The following is a 23,778-nucleotide window of genomic DNA, read 5'->3' as shown; positions in this document are numbered from 1 at the left end:
CAATCGATATCAGCTTTCAGGATGCTTGAATGACTTACTCAGTATTTTGTATTCCCTGGTTCTGATTGTTATAAAAGTTCCACGAGCATGGAAATAGGGATTCCACCTGTCCTAAACATGAGAGGCGTAAATTGGTCCGACAGATTGCGGCTTATAATCAACTTGGATCTCGGCATCCACGCGTACGGGTAAGGATGCGACTATGTCCTAGCACTCAGCTCTAAAGCTGATGCGCATACGTCGCTGCGTGCATCCATTGATGCAGATCGTAAAAGCATAATTCTTACACCCTTTTGCGTCAGAGAGCTCCGTGGGATTTGATCAGATGTTGGCACTGTGCACTAGTCATAGTAATCGTATTAACCAGGTTAGGGCGACCAAAATACGATGCTGCTTGAGGGCCAGTGTGGAATCACGGCGGAAAGCAATGGAGGTATATAAACACAGATGCTGGCACACGAAACTATACTTTGTACCGACGACCTGTTTTCGTAAAGAAGGTTTGAAGGATATACACCTGAAGGCTAAACATCATTCAGCTGTGGTTGAATTACGTCTGGGTTGCACTTACACAGCCATGCCCACAATGCCCAAACTCTCCAGAACCATATACCAGAACAGGCGACTATATTGCTTGTGAGCGACCCAGTCACACAAAAGTGAGAATATCCACCAACTTTTGTGTCGACCTGACCAAAGAGAACCCTCTGTTCTCTCGTGTATGGAAACTTGGGAAGAAAGGTCGGTAAGGATGATAACTTCGGATAATAGTTAAACATACTATTTTTGAGTACGTTTGATGTTCAAAAGGAGCGAGTTCAACCGGAATGTGCTCTCCTCTAGTGCACTGGTGTGATCAGCCACCTGTCCTGGCTTGGCAGGTGCTTCCCTGCGAGGCTCACTCTCCACCATGATGTCGAAGTCAACTAGCTTCACCGTGAGAGTCGACATGTCATTCTCGAAGCAGAACGAGTACTCTCCAACGGTGTTGGCAGTCAAAACGTAGTCGCCTTGCCTTTCACTTTTACCGTCAAGTATGACCTTCTCATTGGGATCCTTAACGTCGAAGTCTATATCGAACGATCCTCCAGATTGAACCTAGTTTGTGGGACAATGAGTATATGAGCTGGCACAATGCCGCATGACATACTGCAAAGTAAAACTTCAAGCGGGATGTTCAGTATAATTCAACAAATATGAGTATTCGTGCTCACTCCAATCTTTTCCCCTGCTTTGTCTGCATCGACATAGAAACATAAACGCTCATTTGCAGCAATGGCAGTGGTCAACGCCGAGCTTCTTGCTGAAGGAAGAAGTGATAGGAAGAGAAAGCAGTTGTACAGAAGAAGTAAGAGAATCATCGTTGGAAAGCATGTATTGGTTGCATCCTGGTTGTGTGCTTATGATGGTGACCTTGCCGGTGTGCCGGTATCGAATTACGGACTCCGCGAACTCCGAGTCGTTAGAGGTCAAATTGGTCTCGACTTGGTTTTGGCCTCCATTAAGATACATATATCGATTCGTCTTCCCCATCTATAAGCATTACTGATAGTGAAAGTGACCAAGCTGCTGCGACCCCTCCGTCTGGTGTGTATCATTATCATTGTGATAATTTGACCTATTCAGTGGCTTTGTCCAACATGAATTCACTGACAAATATTCATACTTGGGATCTTATTTCAGAGATGTTTTGCGAAGTCGATGGGTCTCGTTACTCCGATTGCCTCGAGTTGCCCTCGAGTGATCCTCCTACAAGTCCAGCGCGACTTCAATTCCAGAGCGACAAATACGCATACTCTATGACTATATGCTCCGATGCTCCCCCTGTATCCACGGCGATGCGACACTTTATCATGGATTCTATCCCTCCTAGTTCAGGACAAGACGTCCTGTTTCAATTTCCTCGAGCCGAAAGTTTTTTTCGATCCATATCAATGCCATCTACTCCTTTACGCCGGTATGGCATGTCGGCTTCTTCGCCAGGCTTTCAGCAATTGTCTCGTGTGTATTCGGCACCTTATACTGAATCCTGGGTAGAACAACAATTGTCCTCTTCGCCTAGTCCCCTTCCAAAGATCCCTCCTCTACCTGGCTGCGGCCTATCACCTTCAACTCTTAATGCTGAAGGAACACCATTTGATCGGCATTTCAACTTGTCACAATCGTGGCACAGCTCCGATCCAGATATGTCTCCCATAGCTAGAAGGATGTCTGATGACAATACCACTGCGTCTCCACGTGAAAGCGGACACCTATCTAATCAGTCTTCTGGAGGATCTTGTGTTCCAAGTCCGTGGTTGCTGATGGAGAAGCTTCCTTCGTTAAATTCCTCCGGTCATTTTGCCTTCTCCCCAGGATTCACTTCGAGTCCTGTCATGCATGTTAGCGAACGGTCTTTGTCCCCTGTGTCCTCTCTCTCTGCGCTCACCCCCCTTTCATCTCCCGAGCGCCCCCTTAGCGGTAATGTTTCCGGTGGCTTGTCTTACACTTCTTCACTATGCTCGCCCACTTTTGGACAAAACTTGACCACTGCGCGACATTCAAAAGACAACCGCGGGCTTGATTCTACTTCTCGACGTTCGCTTCGTACTGCTAGTCGTGCGATTCTCGTGCGGAGTCCCAAGCACCCCCTTACGGACGATCACGATGAGAAACAGGCTTCATGCCGGACAAAACGCACATGTACCTCTAGCGGCCCTACTGCTGTCGATCTTACCTCTCAGACTCAGGAGCCCAAATCTCTCTGCATACCGTCACAGCGTCGCCTTCCCTCAGAGGTTTCTCGTCACCCCGATTTTCCTTTATTCTATCGGCGTTATCCTATAAGCTCATTTCTACAACTTGATGCCGAGGAGTAAGTTATTTCTTGTATGACACCTGGCGCTCACCGTGCGCAGAGCTTCCCTTTTCAATCGCTCCAATCACCCTGGTGGTATCTGTAACCCTCCACGCGATCCACGAGATCTGTATACTCCCCGTTTTGTCAAAGGTAAGGGTAGGTCCAAGATAGGACTATGCCCGATCTGCATCGAAAGCCCTTTGCGCGGTGGACGGGGACAGAAATTATGGTTATCAACAAAATTCTCTGCGTTTAAGTGGTCACTTACTTTTCCCTCGCAACCTATATATGATTGTGCTAACGGTTTTGTTCAGAGAATTTAAGTCTCTTTCATGATATCACTTAACTTTTTTTTCAGCTACCACATGCAGTTTGCGCATGGTAAGGCACATTTGAATAATCTTCACCCACTGATTTTTTCTCGCATTTTAAGGAGTGTCGGCGACGACTGGACGTCCATTCTCACCTCCACTGTCGTACAGGACAATTAGTCGCCACCACCCCCTCAAACTTGAGCGGTCGGAGATTCTTGAAGGAAGGTGTCATAAATGCAAGAAGTGGGTCCCTGTCGAAAGTATCAAAAATTGCGAAGTGAAGGTATGAGATCAGTACGATCTCCCGTGCCATTTCTGATGATCCCCATTAGGTCAAGGAACTGTTCTGGTAGGGCACATGCGAGGCATGGCGAGCAATAGACTCACTCTACTTCTAGGTGGAAACACGCTGCAACCTGCCACCAAGGATCCCAGGTTCTAGGGGACGACGACTTCTATGAACAAGACGATGTGTTCCGTCGCTTAGAAGAACTCGGACTTTGAAAGTATCGCTATTCTCTTCTTGTTCTGGAATATGGACCGCGCTGGACTTTCAACTGTATATGTATTGCGGTCGCTATGTGGACATCATCGTATACACGTGCTGTATTTTGTTATGGCTTGTAGTTATAGTGCCGACAAGCTAGTCTGAATGTATTTTTTGGTCACTACCACTCCTCGATGTGTGATATCATCTTTTGGTTTGGCAGAGCTGTGGACAACATTTTCATTTTATCGTTCCTTGGTCTTGGTCTCGGACGCTTACCCTGGTCAAATACTCTTCAGCAACAGTTCAAGGTGTTCATCTCTTTAGTCGTTCGTCTTTCGCCCGAGCCATGGATTCATGCATCTGGACTGGCACCAGCGTAGAAGAACTCCGAGGTTCTACTAACCATCTTTCTGATCTCACACACTCATCCAACTTCGTAGCTGTTAGAATTAGGAAAGCGTATACAGCATCCAGCGACGCGTCTCGCCAGGACAATGTACTAATATTTCCTTGTTCTCTGACTCTTGGCATTGTCTGCTCTTACTATGACAAGTCTATTGATTGTCCAGGCCACTGGATTTTTGTTTGCGATATGGCCAGCATCAATTTTGTGACTTATAGCTGCAAGTCATTGGCCTTGATAGCAATGTTTTTGTACCTCGTGGCGTTTTCTATGCAATGTAAACAGTTTCAGCGAAGTGCTGGCCACAGCTCGCCCAAGTTATTTGACTCCCTATCCAGATCTATCCCATGAATTTTGAGGGATGCTATTTTGCGGCCCATCGGAAGGATTCCAGAAGTATGTAGATTTCTATTGTATTGATATCTCACATAGTGAGAAACAATTATCTTGCATGGATGAAAAGTATGCTTGAATATAAGACGCAATGACAAGCCGCAACACACGTCGGCAATACACTTTTACGCGTTCGCGCACGTGACTTTGATTACTTTCGCGTAAGCTTCTTCTGAGTCTTCTCGCGTCTGGGCCTCCTCAAAATCCGCACGTACACACGACACACTTAACTTGTTTTGTTGGGATTGAGGGCTGCATTGCTCTGGTCGTAGCCAAGAACTTTTCACCCTGCAGTAGTCAAAATTCTTCAGGCGGGTCCCTCGATCTCTAGTAACGGTTAAACCCCTTCATTTGGGTTTGGTGCTCATGGTGGATACCGTACTCTATTGAAATATCAGGCTTCGAGGAACTGTCATGTCCAAATCGACCTCCGAAGCTGAAACGCTTTACGTAGAAGTTCACCGTCGAATGATCGAGAATGGAGAGTGGGATCGGTGGGTGCTTGTTCGATATCTCTCATAGCTACTGAAAAACATCTCACAACATAGAATGTTGCATCTGCTGTCCTCTAAGCTGTCTGAAAGCGGATGGACAGATGACCTTCTGCACCGTGCCAAAGGTATGCATGCCTGTCCTGTTGTTACTTGGTGCCTAATCCCCAGATTCATATGCAACTAATTAGAAAACAGCAGAACTATGGATCCGCTTTCCCTTCAGACAATCCTGCAGGAATTGTTATCGCATGCGCAAAGTGCTAATCTCCACTCGATCATTTGCCGGCGTCACTGACCCCTTCCATCATCCCCTAGCAAGCGTGCCTCTCTCCGTGAAACGGGAAATTACAACTCTTATCAAGCAGTTCGTGAAGGAGCAATTCGAGAAGTAGCAAATACACCTTGCATGACTACCTTTATTTATTCCATGCGAAACCATTCATGTAACTCTGTTCCCAATCATAAGTTAAATGGAATGACTTTGGACGATTGGACCAGGGTATTCGAAGGCTACGTGCCCCAACATTTTCCTGCGGTAACCGATTTCTGCTACGTGAAGCACCGCCCGTTATTAACTTGATACAAGTCCCATGATGTTACGCCTTCTAGCGTCTCAACATTGCAACTGAGTGGTTACCCATGCAAACGGATAGCTCCGCACTAATGACGTCGCTTTTGGAAACACTCGGGAAGAACCCATACGACCAGTTTACCAGTTGAGTTATATAACAAGTACTTACTTCTAGGACTCCATGTATCATGTGCCAGCAAATATTCTCATTCTTCCTTGTTTGGATGCTCGCAGCTCCCCCACCTGCAGGTTTTTTATGAACCTCGTGTTCGTGTTCATGGCCACTTTGGGTCGATAGACATGTTCTCGAGTTGTTATCATCAGACTTGTAACGAGTTGAGTTCTCTACAAAACCCAGCAGAACTCTCATAAACTCCTGTCTCTGCATTCCAACAGTTCGACGCTATGTAGGGTCATTCTCCCTCTCGATGATCACAGTGCTGAATCACATCTAGGCGCGTAGTGCCCACCAGTCTGTCCCACATTCAAGGATACGCATGTAGAATGAGTTGAGTACGCCTACAGGGAAGCGGTATCGCATGTCGAAAAAATGGTTCAAAGTTCACGCATCACCGCGAGATTAATGCTCGCTCCCGCCAAATGGACAACAGGTGAGCTGCCATTCTTTGCAATCTTTTACTGGGCTGCCAATGATAAGCATGTCTTAGATTTGGACGTGAGTAGCATATCCTGCGCCCTTGTTGAGATTACGGGATATTGTCCTTCAAGGATTCCCGCTTGTATCAAGACCATCTCAAAATTGTGTGCCTATGTGACCGGATCTGGTACCACAAGCTTTGGGACGACGGCTTGGCTCGCCATCAATCAAGCAAGTGGCACTACGCATGTTTTGAGTGGAGCAAAGGACCGACATAGACTTTTTGGAGCACTGGAGCCCCACTACTCAGATGTACGTCATGCTGTTCAGAAATACGACTGGCCGATCGAGGAAAAGGTAGGGTACCGAACGAAGAGCGTTGCAATGCGGAGGCGTTAGATGTCGCTCTTTATTATTAACCAACCTTCTTGTTTCTGAGGGTTAAAATTAAAATGGTGTCACCGTAATTTACGATACGGACGCAAGGCGGTGATTCAGTAACTGCTATGGGGATTCATATTATGCTGTCTCATAGTGTCTCGCTCATAGAATGTGCAGCATTCATTGAGAGAGCTGAGCTACACAAAAATATACTAGTGCCCTCACGTAGTAGGTACAGAGTGGACACGAAGCGTGACGCGTCGCGACGCGGTCTCGTGATTTCCAATTCAGGAAGGACTGTGGAGGTCATTGCCGAAATGCCGACTGACATAATCATCCACAAACTGAACTTTCAATTGAATACGCCACTTCCAGGTCTCTCTGCCCCACATTCATCGCGCGTATTTATAGGGCAGCTTAAGGACGACTATCATCTTAAGGCGCTAACTACCTTACTCATCGTTCTTCACGTCGTCGAGCTTAGTATTTTTTGCAGGAAGTTACCATGGATTTCATGCTCGGTGGTAAGTACAGACTTGAAGAAGAAATCGCCATTGGAGGATGTGGTAACTTTCTTTCTCTCTGCTCATCTACCACTGGTCCCCCTGATTCTATATCACGTTCAAACAGGCACAGTGTTCCTTGGAGTTCATACAATCGCAGGAAAGGAAGTTGCAATTAAGTTAGAACCAGCCATAGCACGCAACAGTCCTCTCAAGCAGGAGTCCAAGGTCTACAAGACCCTCATGGGTGGCCCTGGGGTGCCATGGATAATGTGGTCGGGAAAGCACGGCGATTACAACGTTATGGTGATCGATCTGTTGGGTCCATCCCTTGAAGACCTCTTCAAGATGTGCAATCGTCACTTCACAATGAAGACCGTACTCCAGCTTGCGGATCAATTAGTGAGTCTTCTTTCTTATCTGCGATATCTCCTCAGGCGAGGTGTATGTCTTATCCACTGTTCCGCGTCCTGCATCTACACGTTGTGGCCCAGAGCGTCATTTATGATGCCAAGCTGTGTTGGGCTTTCCTTTTCTCTCAGCGTTGCTTATGCCTTCCCAACAACCCAGCTATCGCGCCTCGAGTTTATCCACTCTCGAGATTTTGTCCACCGCGATGTCAAACCCGCCAACTTCGTAATGGGGACGGATCGCGCAGAACATTTGGTCAATGTGATCGATTTTGGGCTCGCCAAAAAATTTCGAGACCCAAAGACAAGCGCCCATATCCCGTACCGACAGGACGACCATCACGGCGTGGGTACATCCCTCTTTGCATCTATCAACGCGCATCACGGCATCGGTGAGTCATACTTGGCTATCAGGGTGGCATTAATTGATCTAATGGCTTGGTAAAGAGTGCTCCCGGCGTGATGATTTAGAATCCCTTGCTTACATGTTGGTTTACTTTCTTCGAGGCACGTTACCATGGCGGAAAATCAAAGGCACTACAGTCGCTGAGACGTGGGATGCTATACGAGACAAGAAGCTCGAGGCTTTATCAGTTCTCACTGTGGGTCTTCCTGTGGAGTTCGAAATTTTCTTCAACTATGCAAGAGGTCTCGAATTTGAAGACCTCCCAGACTATGTAGGACTCCGAGATTTGTTTAAAGGGCTGGCGAAAAAAATGAAGATAGAGTATGATGAGGTTTATGATTGGACACTACCCTCGAGGCGGACGACGAAGAGATTCTGTGAAGCGTGCAATGCGCGGCGGTAACGAGACACGAAGATGGGGATGGTTCTATCCCAGCCGTGAGTACATTCTCGCTTTATGAAGCCCGAGTGGTCAATCAACATGTTCATTTGTTTGTTGATCAGACTTTCGAGCAGAACACGTGGCGGCACTCGTGAATTGGCATGACAAAACCCTTCGATCACATGCAGCCGCTGTTACGTTGTCCTCGTTTGTGAGGCACTTATTATGACGCCGGCCTGATACTGGCCAGGCTTTCTCTAAGTAGCCGACAGCGATTGTTCGGCGAGCTTAGGTTCGTCTCAATATGGCCTGGCCGTTATCAGGACGTCTTGTGCTGAACAGTCTTCTCACAGAATCTTCCATACCAATGTCGCGCGCGTTCATCTCTGCTTCAAAATCGGAAGCACGGCTCGAGGCTACAATGCCTCTGCAGTGCGGAGTTGTATGGGTGATCCAGAGATGGGGTTTTGTTCTTGAAGGTCCTCTTTATGTCTTGCGTTATTTGGTTTCTATGGGTGTCTCATATCTTACTGCTTGCTGTCGTTCCTGCTATGCCATACTTTTAGATCACTTGAGTACCTGACCGCTCGCTGCTTAGTGATTACTCGTGTCGAAAAATGTGCAAATTCTAAGGATAGGCACCTCTGGGACATCTTACATAAACACCCGACCTTTCAAACCGCCAAACACCCTGAGCGTACGAAAGTCCTGCGCAGCGAATGTCTTCATCGTTCACAGTCGGCGAGCGTATTTTATGCTATCACGGGCCCCTCGTCTACGAGGCTAAGATACTAAAAGCAGAGATGTGGGACGAAACCAACACTAAGCTCTCCACGGTTGGCCACCATTTCTTCGTGCATTATAAGGGGTGGAAGCAAACGTGCGTTGTCCTTTGTGTTTGTGCTTGACTCATTTTTTGCTCACCGCTGGCTAGGTGGGATGAGTGGGTGCCTATCACACGGCTGCTCAAATTCAATGACACGAATGTGCAGCTGCAGAAAGCACTAATGGCACAGGCCAGCGCGGCTGCGTCTACTTCGGGGTCGTCCTCAAAAGGGAAGGCTCATGGCGGGGGTATGATAAAAGACAGTAGCTCCTCACGCGGTGGCGGGCTTGGGCGTAAGGATGGTAGAGGAACCAAGAGAGGGAGAGAGGAGGTGCGTTTTTTTTATATGCAAATCTGTCTCATGGTGTATTCTCTGTGGTGGCGCTGATGTCATTTTATAACAGGACGACAGCAGCAAGAAGCCGGAAATGAAACTCAATGTCCCAGAGGTGCTGAAAGTACTGCTTGTGGATGACTGGGAGGCGATCACAAAGAACAGTCAGGTAGGATCGTGTCGCTTTTCGCCTGAGTTGGATATTGATAACCCGAAAGCTGGTATCTGTACCACGAAGCCCAACAGTCGTTGAGATCCTCCAGGAGTTCAAAGATTATGTGATAGGGCTCGGGAAAAGCACAACGTCAGCTCCTCTATCGGGAATACTCAATATTCTGCTGACTCAAGTGCCAACCTGTTTTTTTAGCCTTCGTGAGCCTGAACTCGTCCTCCCAACGGTAATTTCAGGGTTGCAAGTTTACTTTGATCGCTCGCTCGGCGCAAACCTTCTCTACCGCTTTGAGCGTCCACAATACGCTGAGATCCGCAAGCAGTATGTCACGGGCCCCAAGGTGCAAGTTGGCCAGGAGAAAGATATGAGCGCCATATACGGAGCAGAACACTTGCTCAGGATGCTTGGTGCGATCTTATCCACATGAAGTACTTAGCGTCAACTGATGAGTTCCTCGGCTTAGTGAGTCTACCACAGATGGTCGCCAGTTCTACAATGGACGCGGAGAGCGTCGGGCTAGTGAGGGATTATGTCAACGAGCTACTAACGTGTGTTGTTTTACCCTTCTGTTGTATTTATTTACTGATGTCTGGCGAAGGTTTATGATGAATGACCGCAGTCGGCTGTTTTTGACAGAGTATGAAAGCTCAAGTTTGCAATATCAAAATATCTCTCGATCGTAATTCATCATCGTCGTTACTGTGTAAATATCATTACTCACGATCTTAATCGCCTACGTTAGCCTTCGATCTGAATTGACGCCAATTGTGAGGTGTCTGCTGGTCCACAACTATATCAGCTCGATCAGCCGAATACGAGGATTCGATGACATCGGCTAGCTAATCGCTAACACGACTCTGCCACCTTTTCCTCTTGATTAAACTGCATCTCCAGGACCAGTCGATCATGTGCATAGCCGCCACTTCTCACTTACTTCGTTCAGATACTGCTACCAAATCCTAAACAGCACTTAGCCTGAGCTTTCTCCATGCCAACACGTGTGCCACCTTTACCACGCTCGTTTGTCATTTCATCGCCTGCTCTCCAGCCAATCGCTCTCACCATGCGTGTCATGCTTGGCGTGCCCATTCTGCTAAAGGCTCGACGGTGTCACTCCTTTGCCTGACCCTCATGATGGATACCCAAGTCCAAAGTCTTCGGTGATAGCACGTCCGTTACTAACTCGCTTCCTACATACCACGCAATTTCCGTCCAATGCAAACAATCAGTATCTTCCTTTTTACAATCTAAGCAGAAACTTCAAGTCACGGTTCTATCTCGTATCTGTGACGTTATTTCCTCTTGCAATCACGCCCTTTCTTCTGTCATGCCAATTGCCGAGTTCTCCAACCCCCTGCAACAACCCGATATCGAGGAACACGGCGCTGTATTGGGCGGTTGTAAATAATCAGCGAGATGTCCATTGGGCGTTTGAATCCCCCCCCCCCCCCCGATATACAGCTGCTGGCTAGTACGTTACAGTTTAGTTAGACACCAAACCCTGCAAGATCTCCAAAGTAGTTTGGAAACGGTTGGATGATGAACGAGTAAGTCTTCTAACTCCAGCGTTATCAGTTTGATCAATTTCGCAGGATGTGTTCCCCTGTGCTCGCAAAGTTGTTATCATCCATCGATGTGTATTTCAACTTCACCCCAAACTAACTGTCTTGCAGTAGCAACACCGTATATGTGGATTCTGATGGCAGCATATATAGAAAGCTCGAGATAACGGTAAAAAACGCCATCATGCCAGGTGAGGTCAGTCAATCTATCCCTTCGATCCAGACATCTGCTCAGGATGTTCCATTCGATATAGCTGATCATGGTATATTGGTACTTGTGTTGTCATAACGAAAGCAAGCAATGGCCTAATGTCGATGAGCTAGCGGCACGGTGCACGAATATTTATTTGACAGATCTCTGACAAGTGGGAAAGAGGAGGAAAACCACAAGCAAGGAAATTATTCAAGCTAATCCCGCATCATGTTTTGCCGTGTAGTTTCGCTTCGTTGTGATCATAGGCTGTTGTTTCTCTAGTGAGTAGATTAACAATTCATCTGGGTCCATATGAACTTGATGCTAGATTCACTGAAAGACCAAGGATTCTACAGCGCCACCGACAAACAGGGGGCGTGATAGTGCTGAAAGACTTTTGTGCCGGCGAATCCGGTAATTTGAGTCGAAATGATGATCTGGAGTGCAAATCGGTGCAACACACGTCGAGAAGACAGTTAGAAGCATTCCAGGAAATCATACATGTTTTTAATGCGTGTCCACTCTTTCATGATCAGCACTCAATATTTACTTTGCTAGTCGTGCAGATTTGCGGTCTGAGTTTCTCGCAGTCGTTTTCTCTGGGGATAAGGTTAAACCCGGACGATCGGCTTGGCTAATCCAATCACGAGTTCAATAGCCCAGTTACAGGAGCAACGCCCAGAGGTCAATAGGGGCGATATATAAGACGCGTCGCCGGGGCCACTGCTGTTGCCGCACTACTGAGTCTTACCTAAATATGGCCCACACACAGTTTCTGTATGACCCATTCACTGAATTCGACCGTCTTTTTGACGATGCGTTTACTTCACGCTTCCGGCCTGACTCCGACGAGGCTCGTCCTACAACAATCCGCCCCAAGTACGTGCTGCCTGTACGGGAACGATGATGTACTCTGACATTTTGAATACGCAGGATGGACCTGATTGAGACAAAAGACAACCAGGTCGTGGCAAGGTTCGAACTCCCCGGCATAGCACAGGGGGAGGTTAACGTTGAAGTGCATAATGACCGCCTGACCATCTCGGGCGAGAAGAAAACCGAGACTGGAGAGGGTCGGTTTGCGGTGCGCGAGCGCTCTTTCGGACGTTTTGCTCGAACTCTGCAGCTCCCTGAGGGAACTAAGGTACGATCACACACAACGGTGAACACGAGCTTGGCACTGATGTAACATGCTTGTCGCAACTAAGCCTGGACAAATCCAGGCGAATATGAAGGAGGGCATCCTTCGGGTCGCCTTCCCAAAGGCGCCTCCAGAGCAGGAGACAAAAACTATCCCTATCGAGGGACCACCCCCTGACAAGGGGAAAGGTAGCAAGAAATAAATCAAGTTTGGAGCAATTGAGTCTGGAGATCCAGTCGTGTACTCTTGATGTACTCTTAACTTTCTTTACTTGATTGTGTGATTATGCGTCGCTTTCGAATTCTGCATCAGTAGCAGCTCTAGGATTCGGAATTGTGTATTTCTCGGCCGTAGCCTGAGTATCAGTATTGGCCCAGCATTTTTTCTCACGGGGAGACCAATACTTGAATCGTGCAGATGTCGATGAAGGCTGGTTTGAAGACACTTGAACGTGGAGATGGAGTTAGGAACGAACTTTGCTGCAAAGCTCGAGCCATTTCTTCTCATCTCAAAGTCAGCCAAGGGTGCAGCAGCAGCGAAACTTATTCAGGATGCCACTTCAGCTCAAGGCGTGTTTGTCTTTGCCGAGCTCCTTGAGCTCCCTAATATTCAGGAGGTATGTCATGGCATCTCTGGTCGCTGCTCTCTTTATCTATATTCCGCGAAACAGCTGGCAAACAACGAGCAGCATGCTCCTTTCTTCTCCCTGCTGCAGGTATTCTCGTATCGGACGTACAAAGATTACCTTGGTTTGTGGATCATCGTCTCACACTGTTATTCGCGCTGACGGTCATGCAGCAAACAAGGACTCGCTGCCTCAACTAAACCAAGCTCAAATAATCAAGCTTAAGCACCTGTCTATCGTATCGCTTGCCGCCAGCAGACGCGTACGTCCAGGCATACCCTAACAGTTAGTCCACTAACACTACTGAACACTACCCTTTCAGATTCTCCCATACTCTCTCCTCCTACAAGAGCTACAAATGCCCACGATCCGCGATCTTGAAGATCTCATAATTGATGCGATATATCTCGACATCCTCCGCGGGAAGCTCGACCAGAAGGAGCAGCAACTTGAGATTGAGTACACGATGGGACGAGATCTCGAGCCTGGAAAGGCAGACGCAGTGCTTGCGGCCCTAAAGACATGGTGTGTATTATTTCAGCTTTTATTCCAGCTCCTCTTGTCCGGACCAATCATGGTCTTTTCTAGGGCTTCGACAACCGCTTCTGTCCTTTCCGCATTAGATAATAAGCTCGCCCAGATAGCTTCTTACAGTGCGGCTGTTGCAGTGGATAATGAAGAGCACGATAGGGCATATAATGCTATCCTCAAAGATGTGTCCAAGGACACGAAAAAGCGAGGACCATTGACGGCTAGTGGGAATATCATGCGAGGTGGCGTCGATTTGGCAGATGCGATGGATGTTGACGAAGAGCCGAGAATGAAAGGACGGAAGTAAGTTCTATTTTCTTCTTTTTCGTTTTTACTCTTGCCTGCTACAATCTTTCCGAATCCTCAAGCCGCCCGACCTACTGTGTTGTACTGAGCACTGACGGATCTTTTACAGGGGCATGGCGGTCGATGCAATGATAAAGCAGCAACGAAAGCGCAACCGATTCTAATTCTAGGTCTAGATACATACACTGCAGTGTATATTCCAACTAGCATTCACGATCCACACTGTACTATTAACTCAAGTATTTGATTTTGCCTCGTCGACACCACTTCCCAGTTCTCCTAGCAGTTGACCGGGCCCTGCTGCTGCTCGCTTGCCATATCTCCAAAGAACCGAACTACCAGCACTATTACACGGTTGGATTCAGTTGTATACCAGGACCCTGAGATGAAGCAAGGTGCTGGGAGACGCTAGAGGACCCCTTCCGTGGAGCCTTGGAAAGAAAACATCACTTCTCATGAACAGGATTCTCTCGAAGAGCAGATATTGCGAGCTACGTGACGTATGGCTTGACGTGTGACTCTTAAGCCACTGTGTTCTTTCCTTTTCACTGGGCTAATATTCTAAGAGCCTGCCCCCGCATGGCCAGGTCGGGGTGTTGTCAGGGCTGCCGCTCATGGCCGTACGAGTGACAGTTTTGGGAGTGGAAGATTGGTGGGCAATTCTTAGCTAACATCGCGAGTTTGTATCTGTTCCTTGCACCGCATTAAAAATTGTATGCAGCACGAAAACCCCGTTGCCAAATGATAATGCCCATGCAAAAATCAGGATGACCGAGCTTGAAGATCCCTTTGAATCTGGACCTGAGCTTCGTCACAAGCCGGCAATACATAGAAAGAATCACCGCCTTTATCACGTCCTCCGACTTAACTTGAAGGACGATCGTCGGCGGTCTCATGGCCATGGAGCCTGAGATTGGCCCGAGGCTAGTGTTGTGGGCAGAACTCAGGGTTGGCAGAGAACTAGTCCATAATAATATATACACTGTGTATAACTTTACAAGTGTGAAAACAGAGTTGCAGATGCTCTCGGCTGATCCTTCGTCTTAGAGTATGGTCTATGTGGGTGGCCGCTCAGTGCCATCCCTAATCAACGATAACTTTGAGCATCTCGACAAAGTTGCCAACAGCTCTGGCCGCTACCTCTGGAAATGCAACCACTGTAGTCACCTCGACAGTTCCCCTAGTGCCAAAATCCAAGGTCGCGACAATAACCTGGCTAGCCATATCATCCGCTACTGCAAGGATGCTACTCCCGAGCTTCGCCATGCCCCCACTTGCGGCAGAACCACAAGATGCAGACGACCTCCTTGCAGGTCCCGAGACCATATCAGTTGATTAAATTGCCGAAGCATTTGTCGCTCTCGAAGTACAGGAAGAATTTGTGAATATTGACAACTTGGAGGTCCTTGGAGGGAAGGCATTTGATTTTGCCGAATTGGAGCGTGTTGACCAAGGGATAATACCCCAAGTTGCTGTAGATGAGGTTGATGTCATGAATCATGATGGTGAGGATGATGGATGGAACGAGGCGTCATTGATGTCTTCGGGAGGACCGTCATTGATGTTGTAGATAGGAAAGTTTCACCGCTAGAGTTATGCCACTCGGCAGAACCCGTTATTCTGCCGGTTCTACCGGCAAAACTAACCTCAAACTCGCGTGCGAATATCTTACGTCAGCAGCTGCAAAGTCCATAAAAATTGTTGTCGGTTGGATGACCGTCATAGCTGTTTCTTGTTCCAAACTTCTTGGTTGATGGGTTGAACTCACAGGTGAGATTTTATACCTTTAGCCGATTTTTTATTGTGATGATTGTATTGCTGTGCACCAGACCGAGTGTCCGCACGTTGGAGATAATTTCCCTGGCTCTCTATTTACGTTTGAGGGTCCTGATCCACTATTTTTTGCATCTATCGTATGCGTTGATCATAACTGACAATACTTGCCCGTAGGTATCCGGAATACACTCTTGATCCGGGAATTGGGATATTTATTATGCTTGTTGTACCGAGACCTATCTCAAAAGCACACCCTACAATATTGATATCATGATCATCCCACAATCTGATTACGCTGTGTTGATGCGTATGTTGATGGATTTCGCCCTTGTGAGTTGGTCGTATCCTGTGGCTGCATTAGTAGCCTCAACGCGAGCTGTGTCAATGGGAACGCACCGAATTTGCTTAGACTGACGCCACGTCCACTGTTCTTGATCCCTGTCCAAGCCAAGGCTGGGTCGAGCGAATCGCATCTTAAAGCATGGGAATCAGTGTGGTGTATGACCAGCAATCCGGATGACGAATCCACACCTATTGAGAAATATTGTTCCAGTTTGCACTTGGTCTGCGAGGGTGCTGAAGTCATCCAATGATTTGGTCCAGATGGAAGCGGTAAGACCGTATTCCGACTCATTCATGAGTTCAATTGCTTCTGCATCAGACGAGACCTGCTGAAGCTTATTACCGATCTTTGAAGACAACACTGATCAAATCACCTTCTGGATGCCAATGATGGGTCCGAACGTCTCTTCCTGCATCAAATTAGACACAACTTTTGCATGATAGGAGAAGGATTGACTTTCATGACGTCCATCGCTGTTGTCGGAACCTCAGAACAGTATCAAAGGACGCGAATATAACAAGCTCACTGTGATTCACATCAACCAGGACTTGGGGCGCAACAAAGGCAGTGCCTCTGAAGATGCTGAATACCCGTTTCTGTCATACAAACCTTAACTTACGGTTCTGCCTTTGGATACAGGTTCTCGGGTATTAGTGCTTTCGCGCCCGTTTGCACTACGATATGATCAGCCAGTAGCAGTACGATTTGTGGAACACTTGCCTGCACTGGAAACCTGCTGGCGAATTCTCTCTGCACTAGCAATGCTGATCACTGGACCAATGGTCGTTTGCTTGTTCGTAGGATCCCCCAGTACGAGTTTCTAGACTTACGTTCAAGCTACATCAAAATATTCCACAGGAGTCACGACTTGCCTTGGTTTCGTTGACATATTCATCTACAAAATTGTCATACACGGACTCGTGAACATAGATCCGCTGTTCAGCTGAGGTAAGTCATGCCTCGACGTTGAAAGTAATATTTCTTACTTCGACTGCACAGCAACTCTGCCCAGCGTTGTACATTGCACCTACGCACATCGGTGAGAGAGCAGCTTAGTTGTACATTTATTGACTTACCATCAACTAGCTGTATTACTGCATCTTTCAAGTCAGCATCTGCGCGAACATATGCTGGATCCTTTCCTCCGAGCTAAAAGTCCTTTGACTTAGCGACTCATACTTTTGATGGTGAAACACCACACCTCCAAACTAACGCCCTTGAATCCATCAGCAGCAACGGCTGCCGTTTCAATCGCTTTCCCTCCTGCCACGCTGCCTGTGAACACAACAAAATCGACTAGCTTATGCTGTACGACATATCGAGTAAGCGGCAGCGAGAGGTGCACGACTTGTATGAGATCGGTTGGAAATCCAGCGTTGTTCAAGGCTTCCTTGAATCGCACGGCTGTGAGAGGCGTTTGGGGAGAAGGTTTCAAAATAACGGCATTTCCAGCGATGAGCGCCGGAAGTACAGAATTGATCATAACAAGATACGGGTAGCTGGAAAAGATGAATCTCGAGTATCTTCAAGACTAAATATGCTCACTTCCATGGAGCGATGACGAAGATGACACCGAGGGGAACGCGTTTGATTGAGCGACTAAAACCAGGTTGATTATCTGAAAAGGTTATGTCTGAGAGACATGATTCAGCAATGTCGACCATATAGGTTGCGCGCTGTAGAAATCCTCTAAACTCCCCCCAACACTGATCGGTGGGCCTAGTGTGTGCACTCCGAATCAGTACGTTCGCGACATTTTACCCGTAAAGGCATGCACCTGCCCATCTGATTACACAGCTCTTCGGCAAGGTTATGGTGTCCAAGGGGACCATGATCGTATGTTGCTGGTGCCTCTCGATTCGCAAGAGCAGAAAAATTCTCCTAGAGGGCGTGTAATGCAGCTCTGAAAGTACCACTTTATCAAGAGCACACGGACAATGAATTTGCGACCTTTCGCGATACGTTCGTCCAGTGTAGTCTGGATCCACTCTTTCTGAGACTGTGCTGCACTTTCGAGAGTGCGGTCTAGATCACTAGAAACAGGATATGTTTCTACATGGTATGCCTGACCATTATGGGGTGAGATAGTTGTCTGAACATGGAGATCGAATGAGCTGGACATGGTAGTAGAAGATGAACTAGTCGATACGGATACACGGCGCGTCTCTTGGTCAAAAATCTATTTTTTTTGTCAAGATCATATCTAAACCTGCTAAGCACCGACTCCACTGGGAAGGTTGATAAGAGTCACGTGGGTATGAGGTCAGTCCTATAAGACGTAGCTCAAAATCATTTGCTCGACTTTGGAAATTGGAATCACCCAATAACATGGCCAGCTCCATCTCCACAGATGTCGTGCCTCCCAAATCGCTCGCCATCGCCATGCCCGATGATCCCTTGAAGCGTGACATCCAGAACCCAATCCTCTTCGAGTGTGCTTGGGAGGTTGCTAACAAGGTTGGAGGCATATACACAGTCATCAAGACCAAGGTCCCCGTGACCATGCAGACGTACGGTGATCGTTACACCCTCATTGGTCCCCTCATTTACAAGACAGCTCCTATGGAGGTTGAAACGCAAGAACCCACTGATCCTGCTTTAGTCGCAACACTCCAGTCCATGAGAGCACAGGGTGTGAAATGCCTCTATGGTCGATGGCTCATAGAGGGTGCTCCACGTGTCCTACTCTTCGATACCGGCAGCCAATATCACCGTCTTGATGAGTGGAAGGCCGATCTTTGGAATCTTGCAGGCATCCCATCACCTCCCAATGACCACGAGACAAACGAGACCATCGTCTTTGGTTATCTTGTAGCATGGTTTCTTGGCGAGGTATGTGGTTAATCTACTCCAACTGATTGGCTCCCTACTTATCAACGCTCAGTATGTTGCGCACAAAGCTCATACAGCTGTAGTTGCCCACTTCCACGAATGGCAGGCAGGGCTTGCTATTCCCCTCGCCCGAAAACGCCACATCGATGTTACCACCGTTTTTACGACACACGCAACCCTGCTCGGTCGCTATCTCTGCGCTGGAAGCGTCGACTTCTACAATAACCTATCCTACTTTGACGTTGACCACGAAGCTGGCAAGCGTGGCATATACCACCGCTACTGCATCGAACGTGCTGCTGCACACTGCGCGGATGTTTTCACGACCGTTAGCGGAATTACTGCATGGGAGAGTGAGCATCTCTTGAAGAGGAAACCGGATGGTGTCCTTCCAAATGGCTTGAACGTGGTCAAGTTCCAGGCAATGCACGAGTTCCAGAATCTGCATGCGACTTCCAAGGAGAAAATCAATGAGTTCGTTCGTGGGCATTTCTATGGTCACTATGATTTCGATCTCGAAAACACCATTTATGTACGTCGTGCCCCTCTTCTGTATTACTCCAACCAATCACATCCACCAGATGTTCACAGCCGGTCGGTATGAGTACCGTAACAAGGGCGTCGATATGTTCATCGAGTCCCTTGCTCGTCTCAATCACCGCCTCCAGCAGAGTCAGAGCAAGACCACAGTTATCGCGTTCATCATCATGCCCGCTGCCACCAATAGTTATACTATTGAAGCTCTTAAGGGTCAAGCAGTTATGAAGCAGCTACGCGATACCGTTACCGAGGTACAGGCCCGTGTTGGCGCACGACTGTTTGAGCACGCTGCGCGGTTCCATGGTGAGGGTCGCACAGTGGTCGCGCCAGAGGACCTCCTAAGCGCAGAGGACCAAGTCCTATTGAAACGTCGCATTTTCGCGCTCAAGCGACACACTCTTCCCCCGATTGTTACACACAATATGGCAGACGACTCGAGCGACCCGATCCTCAATCAGCTACGGCGCGTACGTCTCTTCAATACACCGGGAGACCGCGTCAAGGTCATCTTTCATCCTGAATTTTTGAACTCAAATAACCCGATCCTGGGTCTCGATTACGAAGAATTCGTGCGAGGGTGCCATCTGGGTGTATTTCCGAGTTACTACGAACCATGGGGATACACCCCCGCGGAGTGCACCGTGGTACGTTGTATATTCGTTATATCGTGCGATTCGAGCTCATTCGAGTAGATGGGTATCCCTAGTGTTACAACAAACCTCTCCGGATTCGGGTGCTTTATGGAGGATTCGATCCATAATCCCTCTGACGAGGGTATCTACATTATCGACCGACGCACTACCTCCATTGATGACAGCGTCAACGCGCTCGCGAACTCGATGTTCGACTTTGTCAGGAAAACACGGCGCCAGCGGATCAACCAGCGAAACCGAGTCGAGCGACTCTCGCCACTTCTAGATTGGAAGAATCTTGGCCTTGAGTACGAGAAGGCCCGGATGCTTGCGCTTCGGAGGGCATACCCTGACGCATTCATTGGCGCAGACGAGGACAACGGGGAAGATGTGGAGTGGGGCTTTGGGGAATTCCCAGTTTCTGTCCAAGCCAGTCCGAGGCTCAGAATTTCGGGGCTCGCGACACCAGGTGATCTTGGAACACTTACAGAGGAGGTAGGCATCTTTTGTCATGAGGCGAGTTGGGATGTACTGATTATTGTATAGATGCAACGCTTAGAAACTAGCGATTACAGGGGCCATTGGTCGCGTACAGGGGAAGATGATGAGGACGAATATCCCTTGTAAGTGCTTTCTGACCTACTGGTGTTTTACTCATGTGTTCCTGTACCCAGCCCTCTTGTCATGAAAGTGCGCTCGCGAGCGTCCTCCGTGATGTCCGGGGCAAGCACGCCCGGGGGTGGGGCATTCAAGAGCCTCAGCGAACACGATCTTCAAAAGGCGGACGCTGCGCTCAGCCAGGTGAACGGAGTGTCTACCGCCTCTCCAGCTGCATAGGTGACACATCTGGCTGAGTATACAACCCGAATCTAGGCTCGTGATATCGAATGACTCAAGCTTGGTTGCTGGCTTGGTGCTAGGATCCAGAAGCCTTCATGTTACGAATGCATGCTTGCTCTTATTTTCTCTAAATACCCTGGTTTTTGACTTCCAGAAATCTGGTTACATGTTTTCTGGTCATCTTCACGTCATGATCTATGTTCAGCTATCGAGATTGGTACTCATATCTGCTTTTATGTCTTATGCTTCTGAATTGTACGTACGCCTTTACAAGATACGTTGCATATCCAGACTCCATACGCATTATGGACTCTATGTATCCAAGGCTCTTCCTTGATTGCACTTGGATCTATTCTTTATCACCATCACTGCCAGAAATGCGACGCCGAGATATCGGTAAGCGATTAAAGAGAACGTAAGGTCTTTATGTAAAGCTGGTCTTAGTCATTTATGTACTGGGAACATTGTATGATGCTCGCGAACTGCTCGGACGAGTCCTCGTTTGTTGACCCATCATGGCACCCATCCCTTTGATACCGTTGACTATCGCCACTCTGCTCAGTGTACATGGACTGCGCTCGCGATCACTTTCTTTCTCCGGTGCAGTGACCGCATTCGTGGTTGGCTTCAGCATTCTTGCAGTGCCTGTGCGGACCATTGGGATCACTCTCATCGTGTTCTACTTGATCGGGTCTAGAGCCACTAAATGTAAGTGTTGACCAAATGAGTGATTCCACTGGCATGTCTTTTGACCAACAATTAGATGGCAAAAAACGGAAGGCTCAGCTTGAAGATGACTATCAAGACGCTGGCTACCGATCAGGCGCCCAAGTTCTCTGCAACTCATTCACCGCGTTACTTGCGAGTGGAATATGGTGTCTTGCCTTTGCGCCTGATATCTTGCCGTGGAGTCTAGTTAACTCTTACATCCCTTCTGTTTCAGTATTGCTGGAGAGTGTCCCATACCAAGATGGCCAATGGTGCCCACTGGACGCAACGGTATCAAGTGGATTGAGTCGCGCGCTGATGTTTATGGTGCTTGGGTAAGCTCCGCCCTTCTACTTAATGTATCTTGTTCATTGGCCTATAAATACCGTGCCACCAGCCACTTTGCCTGCTGCCTGGGGGATACTCTCGCATCAGAACTCGGTATCCTCTCTTCCCGCCCGCCAATCCTTATCACGACGCTGAAAACTGTTCCACCCGGTACAAACGGTGGTGTTTCACTCGGCGGGACACTTGCCAGCTTATTTGGCGGTTTGTCCATGGGTGTAACAATATTCGTTTCACTCATTGTAGAGAATGCACACTGCAGGAGCAGTTGGATGACTATTCTTCCGTCACTCGTATTCTGGGGTAGTGTGGCAGGTGCTGGCGGGAGCTTGGTAGGATTCGACTTGTGTCACAATTGTGCCGTGTATTAATGCGACGACACTAGCTGGATTCGTTCCTCGGAGCGACCGTACAGCGCACACGCTACTCAGTTGACAAAAAGATCATTCTTACTGGCCATTCGGCGGAACCTGATCGCGGGCGGAAAGACACTGTCAAAGTTATTAGCGGACTCAATTTATTGACAAACAACCAGGCAAGCTAATTTTATACTTCTCTATCTTGATGCTAACTGTCCCACAGGTCAACCTGCTGTCATCGATAGGGACTGCGCTCATTGTCGCAAGATTTGCCTCAATATGATTATTTTCTGTGCTTCATCTGTAGAAACTCCTGATCGCAGCTGTATGCCTCCAACCATGCCACCACATTCAAATTTTCTCTTGACAGGAATCATAGGAGATACTGAAAAGGATTCGAGTCAGTCCGAGTTCTGTGTGCAGTAACATTGATTCGAGGATGAGACTGGCTGCAGTTTGTGTTCTCAGACCTTCCTTTACAGGTTCCTCACCTTGAGAACCACTCTAACATACAACAGTTAAGTCAGGAAACAATAGCTCCGGCCGCGGCAAATTGGGTGATGAGGCACGCGCTGGCCGTCGTGATGACCTAATAGATCTGTAGTATAGGTTGCAGGAACGGATCACAGCATAGTAAGATTCGTAATTATATATGAGATAAGACAATAGTTCATACCACCAAGTACTATCGGGCTCACATAGATACGGATCCACCAGCAAAGTATAAGGACTAGCTCCCTGTTCTCTGTGTCAATATGAATACGATGCCAGGACTGACATGCAAATGAATATCAATAACATCACTTAGACTGCACTGCAAGGTCAAAAATCACACATCACACATGCTTTAAACTGGCCAAGAATGTGGAGAGAAGCGGCATTGTGATTGAAGCTGCGTCATTCTGGTCACGAATTCAACCTCGATCCCAGTGGGCGAGTGCCGACGCGATGCATTTATCTAATCAACTGTTTTAAACCTCGACCGCTGGAGGGCGAGCGACATGCATGCGTGCCGGGACGATTGAGGCCCATTGACTCTATCACTGCAACACACGTGTCTGAAATAGCAAATCTTGAAACTATTGGTGATCTACACGTGTGTCTACAACAGGAATTTAGACGAGTGACAAGCCGCATGTGTCTGTATGTCCATAGGAAGACTCTTGCAAAGGGCATACCAGTGTCAGCGACGTGCATGATGCATGACGTTGCGAGGTATCACACGTAGATGGGATTACCGCACGGCACTAGTTCACTACTTGATACGATCATATCGCTTTGCGGCGGTTCACGGTAGTACCGGCCAGGGCCAGTGGCAGCTGCCAAACCTGGCATTTTCCTCAAGATCTCTTGTGCGCTGGATATAATGTAGCTTTAGTATGCGTGGATATTGCTTTTTGACAATAGATAAACGTGGCACTACCTGAGGTGCAATTTTGAAAAGTCACTATCAAATACACTTCTTTCACGAAGCTGAGAGGATATGGCCGTTCGGGTTAGCTCCGCGGTGCGAACTGTTGGGGTTAGAG

General features: G+C 47.9%; 12 protein-coding genes across 12 annotated transcripts; 10 read left to right on the top strand and 2 right to left on the bottom strand.

Moving 5' to 3' along the window:
* Nucleotides 1-463: 463 nt before the first annotated feature.
* On the bottom strand, nucleotides 464-1,361 carry BJ212DRAFT_1269808 (emp24/gp25L/p24 family/GOLD-domain-containing protein; the record flags this gene model as incomplete). Its single annotated transcript, XM_041330831.1, has 6 exons — nucleotides 464-524; nucleotides 572-625; nucleotides 678-728; nucleotides 782-1,098; nucleotides 1,151-1,162; nucleotides 1,215-1,361. 6 exons carry the CDS (start codon nucleotides 1,359-1,361, stop codon nucleotides 464-466), a joined length of 642 nt encoding a protein of 213 aa, XP_041194147.1.
* Nucleotides 1,362-1,509: 148 nt separating this feature from the next.
* BJ212DRAFT_1348660 (uncharacterized protein) lies at nucleotides 1,510-3,824 on the top strand. Its single transcript, XM_041335429.1, has 7 exons — nucleotides 1,510-1,587; nucleotides 1,684-2,854; nucleotides 2,898-3,095; nucleotides 3,198-3,220; nucleotides 3,273-3,436; nucleotides 3,486-3,502; nucleotides 3,552-3,824. Exons 2-7 carry the CDS (start codon nucleotides 1,686-1,688, stop codon nucleotides 3,655-3,657), a joined length of 1,677 nt encoding a protein of 558 aa, XP_041194146.1. The 5' UTR covers nucleotides 1,510-1,587; nucleotides 1,684-1,685; the 3' UTR covers nucleotides 3,658-3,824.
* A 780-nt stretch (nucleotides 3,825-4,604) lies between these two features.
* Nucleotides 4,605-5,494, top strand: BJ212DRAFT_1348648 (uncharacterized protein). Its single transcript, XM_041335428.1, has 5 exons — nucleotides 4,605-4,750; nucleotides 4,838-4,933; nucleotides 4,988-5,058; nucleotides 5,122-5,190; nucleotides 5,249-5,494. The coding sequence occupies exons 2-5, from the start codon at nucleotides 4,854-4,856 to the stop codon at nucleotides 5,323-5,325; spliced, it is 297 nt and encodes a 98-aa protein (XP_041194145.1). The 5' UTR covers nucleotides 4,605-4,750; nucleotides 4,838-4,853; the 3' UTR covers nucleotides 5,326-5,494.
* Nucleotides 5,495-6,988: 1,494 nt separating this feature from the next.
* Nucleotides 6,989-8,205, top strand: BJ212DRAFT_1446560 (kinase-like domain-containing protein; the record flags this gene model as incomplete). The annotated part of the gene is made up of 4 exons (XM_041338266.1): nucleotides 6,989-7,049; nucleotides 7,114-7,388; nucleotides 7,557-7,788; nucleotides 7,844-8,205. 4 exons carry the CDS (start codon nucleotides 6,989-6,991, stop codon nucleotides 8,203-8,205), a joined length of 930 nt encoding a protein of 309 aa, XP_041194144.1.
* Nucleotides 8,206-8,315: 110 nt separating this feature from the next.
* BJ212DRAFT_123314 (uncharacterized protein) lies at nucleotides 8,316-8,829 on the top strand. Its single transcript, XM_041329513.1, has one exon. The coding sequence runs from the start codon at nucleotides 8,489-8,491 to the stop codon at nucleotides 8,765-8,767; it is 279 nt and encodes a 92-aa protein (XP_041194143.1). The 5' UTR covers nucleotides 8,316-8,488; the 3' UTR covers nucleotides 8,768-8,829.
* A 74-nt stretch (nucleotides 8,830-8,903) lies between these two features.
* Nucleotides 8,904-10,199, top strand: BJ212DRAFT_1446559 (MRG-domain-containing protein; the record flags this gene model as incomplete). Its single annotated transcript, XM_041338265.1, has 7 exons — nucleotides 8,904-9,064; nucleotides 9,119-9,341; nucleotides 9,415-9,513; nucleotides 9,563-9,648; nucleotides 9,712-9,923; nucleotides 9,980-10,064; nucleotides 10,115-10,199. The coding sequence occupies 7 exons, from the start codon at nucleotides 8,904-8,906 to the stop codon at nucleotides 10,197-10,199; spliced, it is 951 nt and encodes a 316-aa protein (XP_041194142.1).
* Nucleotides 10,200-11,915: 1,716 nt separating this feature from the next.
* Nucleotides 11,916-12,668, top strand: BJ212DRAFT_1429443 (HSP20-like chaperone). The gene is made up of 3 exons (XM_041337673.1): nucleotides 11,916-12,150; nucleotides 12,205-12,415; nucleotides 12,480-12,668. Exons 1-3 carry the CDS (start codon nucleotides 12,029-12,031, stop codon nucleotides 12,612-12,614), a joined length of 468 nt encoding a protein of 155 aa, XP_041194141.1. The 5' UTR covers nucleotides 11,916-12,028; the 3' UTR covers nucleotides 12,615-12,668.
* Nucleotides 12,669-12,869: 201 nt separating this feature from the next.
* Nucleotides 12,870-13,875, top strand: BJ212DRAFT_1269404 (uncharacterized protein; the record flags this gene model as incomplete). Its single annotated transcript, XM_041330808.1, has 5 exons — nucleotides 12,870-13,028; nucleotides 13,083-13,161; nucleotides 13,211-13,299; nucleotides 13,360-13,562; nucleotides 13,626-13,875. 5 exons carry the CDS (start codon nucleotides 12,870-12,872, stop codon nucleotides 13,873-13,875), a joined length of 780 nt encoding a protein of 259 aa, XP_041194140.1.
* Nucleotides 13,876-15,138: 1,263 nt separating this feature from the next.
* On the top strand, nucleotides 15,139-15,496 carry BJ212DRAFT_1348617 (uncharacterized protein; the record flags this gene model as incomplete). Its single annotated transcript, XM_041335427.1, has 2 exons — nucleotides 15,139-15,153; nucleotides 15,247-15,496. The coding sequence occupies 2 exons, from the start codon at nucleotides 15,139-15,141 to the stop codon at nucleotides 15,442-15,444; spliced, it is 213 nt and encodes a 70-aa protein (XP_041194139.1). The 3' UTR covers nucleotides 15,445-15,496.
* On the bottom strand, nucleotides 15,461-18,182 carry BJ212DRAFT_1348595 (Aldehyde/histidinol dehydrogenase). Its single transcript, XM_041335426.1, has 15 exons — nucleotides 17,930-18,182; nucleotides 17,771-17,874; nucleotides 17,539-17,712; nucleotides 17,195-17,492; nucleotides 17,070-17,142; nucleotides 16,980-17,020; nucleotides 16,866-16,928; nucleotides 16,714-16,813; nucleotides 16,613-16,667; nucleotides 16,520-16,566; nucleotides 16,450-16,466; nucleotides 16,367-16,402; nucleotides 16,182-16,318; nucleotides 16,047-16,123; nucleotides 15,461-15,996 (listed from the first exon to the last, which is right to left on the bottom strand). Exons 1-15 carry the CDS (start codon nucleotides 18,113-18,115, stop codon nucleotides 15,941-15,943), a joined length of 1,464 nt encoding a protein of 487 aa, XP_041194138.1. The 5' UTR covers nucleotides 18,116-18,182; the 3' UTR covers nucleotides 15,461-15,940.
* Nucleotides 18,183-21,206, top strand: BJ212DRAFT_1348592 (glycogen synthase). Its single transcript, XM_041335425.1, has 6 exons — nucleotides 18,183-18,825; nucleotides 18,878-19,357; nucleotides 19,407-20,009; nucleotides 20,058-20,492; nucleotides 20,544-20,620; nucleotides 20,672-21,206. Exons 1-6 carry the CDS (start codon nucleotides 18,322-18,324, stop codon nucleotides 20,832-20,834), a joined length of 2,262 nt encoding a protein of 753 aa, XP_041194137.1. The 5' UTR covers nucleotides 18,183-18,321; the 3' UTR covers nucleotides 20,835-21,206.
* On the top strand, nucleotides 21,207-22,956 carry BJ212DRAFT_1348587 (integral membrane protein DUF92-domain-containing protein). The gene is made up of 5 exons (XM_041335424.1): nucleotides 21,207-21,545; nucleotides 21,601-21,880; nucleotides 21,943-22,222; nucleotides 22,276-22,425; nucleotides 22,473-22,956. Exons 1-5 carry the CDS (start codon nucleotides 21,353-21,355, stop codon nucleotides 22,530-22,532), a joined length of 963 nt encoding a protein of 320 aa, XP_041194136.1. The 5' UTR covers nucleotides 21,207-21,352; the 3' UTR covers nucleotides 22,533-22,956.
* The last annotated feature ends 822 nt before the right edge of the window (nucleotides 22,957-23,778 follow it).

Source organism: Suillus subaureus, assembly GCF_016647635.1.
Source record: "Suillus subaureus strain MN1 chromosome Unknown BJ212scaffold_12, whole genome shotgun sequence".
NCBI classification, from domain to species: domain Eukaryota; kingdom Fungi; phylum Basidiomycota; class Agaricomycetes; order Boletales; family Suillaceae; genus Suillus; species Suillus subaureus.
This window is presented reverse-complemented; position numbering and strand designations above follow the sequence as displayed.

Bases quoted from the DNA above. Each gene is read 5' to 3' on its own strand.
- BJ212DRAFT_1348660 (XM_041335429.1), top strand. From the start codon at position 1,686: ATGTTTTGCGAAGTCGATGGGTCTCGTTACTCCGATTGCCTCGAGTTG. The intron at 2,855-2,897 runs GTAAGTTATTTC...CACCGTGCGCAG, and splicing joins CTACAACTTGATGCCGAGGA to AGCTTCCCTTTTCAATCGCT. The intron at 3,221-3,272 runs GTAAGGCACATT...TCGCATTTTAAG, and splicing joins CCACATGCAGTTTGCGCATG to GAGTGTCGGCGACGACTGGA.
- BJ212DRAFT_1348648 (XM_041335428.1), top strand. From the start codon at position 4,854: ATGTCCAAATCGACCTCCGAAGCTGAAACGCTTTACGTAGAAGTTCAC. The intron at 4,934-4,987 runs GTGGGTGCTTGT...CTCACAACATAG, and splicing joins GAGAATGGAGAGTGGGATCG to AATGTTGCATCTGCTGTCCT. The intron at 5,059-5,121 runs GTATGCATGCCT...GCAACTAATTAG, and splicing joins CCTTCTGCACCGTGCCAAAG to AAAACAGCAGAACTATGGAT.
- BJ212DRAFT_123314 (XM_041329513.1), top strand. From the start codon at position 8,489: ATGGCCTGGCCGTTATCAGGACGTCTTGTGCTGAACAGTCTTCTCACA.
- BJ212DRAFT_1429443 (XM_041337673.1), top strand. From the start codon at position 12,029: ATGGCCCACACACAGTTTCTGTATGACCCATTCACTGAATTCGACCGT. The intron at 12,151-12,204 runs GTACGTGCTGCC...TTGAATACGCAG, and splicing joins CCTACAACAATCCGCCCCAA to GATGGACCTGATTGAGACAA. The intron at 12,416-12,479 runs GTACGATCACAC...GTCGCAACTAAG, and splicing joins AGCTCCCTGAGGGAACTAAG to CCTGGACAAATCCAGGCGAA.
- BJ212DRAFT_1348595 (XM_041335426.1), bottom strand. From the start codon at position 18,115: ATGTCCAGCTCATTCGATCTCCATGTTCAGACAACTATCTCACCCCAT. The intron at 17,875-17,929 runs GTCCGTGTGCTC...CACGCCCTCTAG, and splicing joins CGAAAGGTCGCAAATTCATT to GAGAATTTTTCTGCTCTTGC. The intron at 16,567-16,612 runs GTAAGTTAAGGT...CAGCATCTTCAG, and splicing joins CTGTATCCAAAGGCAGAACC to AGGCACTGCCTTTGTTGCGC.
- BJ212DRAFT_1348592 (XM_041335425.1), top strand. From the start codon at position 18,322: ATGGCCAGCTCCATCTCCACAGATGTCGTGCCTCCCAAATCGCTCGCC. The intron at 18,826-18,877 runs GTATGTGGTTAA...ATCAACGCTCAG, and splicing joins TAGCATGGTTTCTTGGCGAG to TATGTTGCGCACAAAGCTCA. The intron at 20,493-20,543 runs GTAGGCATCTTT...ATTATTGTATAG, and splicing joins TTGGAACACTTACAGAGGAG to ATGCAACGCTTAGAAACTAG.
- BJ212DRAFT_1348587 (XM_041335424.1), top strand. From the start codon at position 21,353: ATGGCACCCATCCCTTTGATACCGTTGACTATCGCCACTCTGCTCAGT. The intron at 21,546-21,600 runs GTAAGTGTTGAC...ACCAACAATTAG, and splicing joins CGGGTCTAGAGCCACTAAAT to ATGGCAAAAAACGGAAGGCT. The intron at 22,223-22,275 runs GTAGGATTCGAC...CGACGACACTAG, and splicing joins CAGGTGCTGGCGGGAGCTTG to CTGGATTCGTTCCTCGGAGC.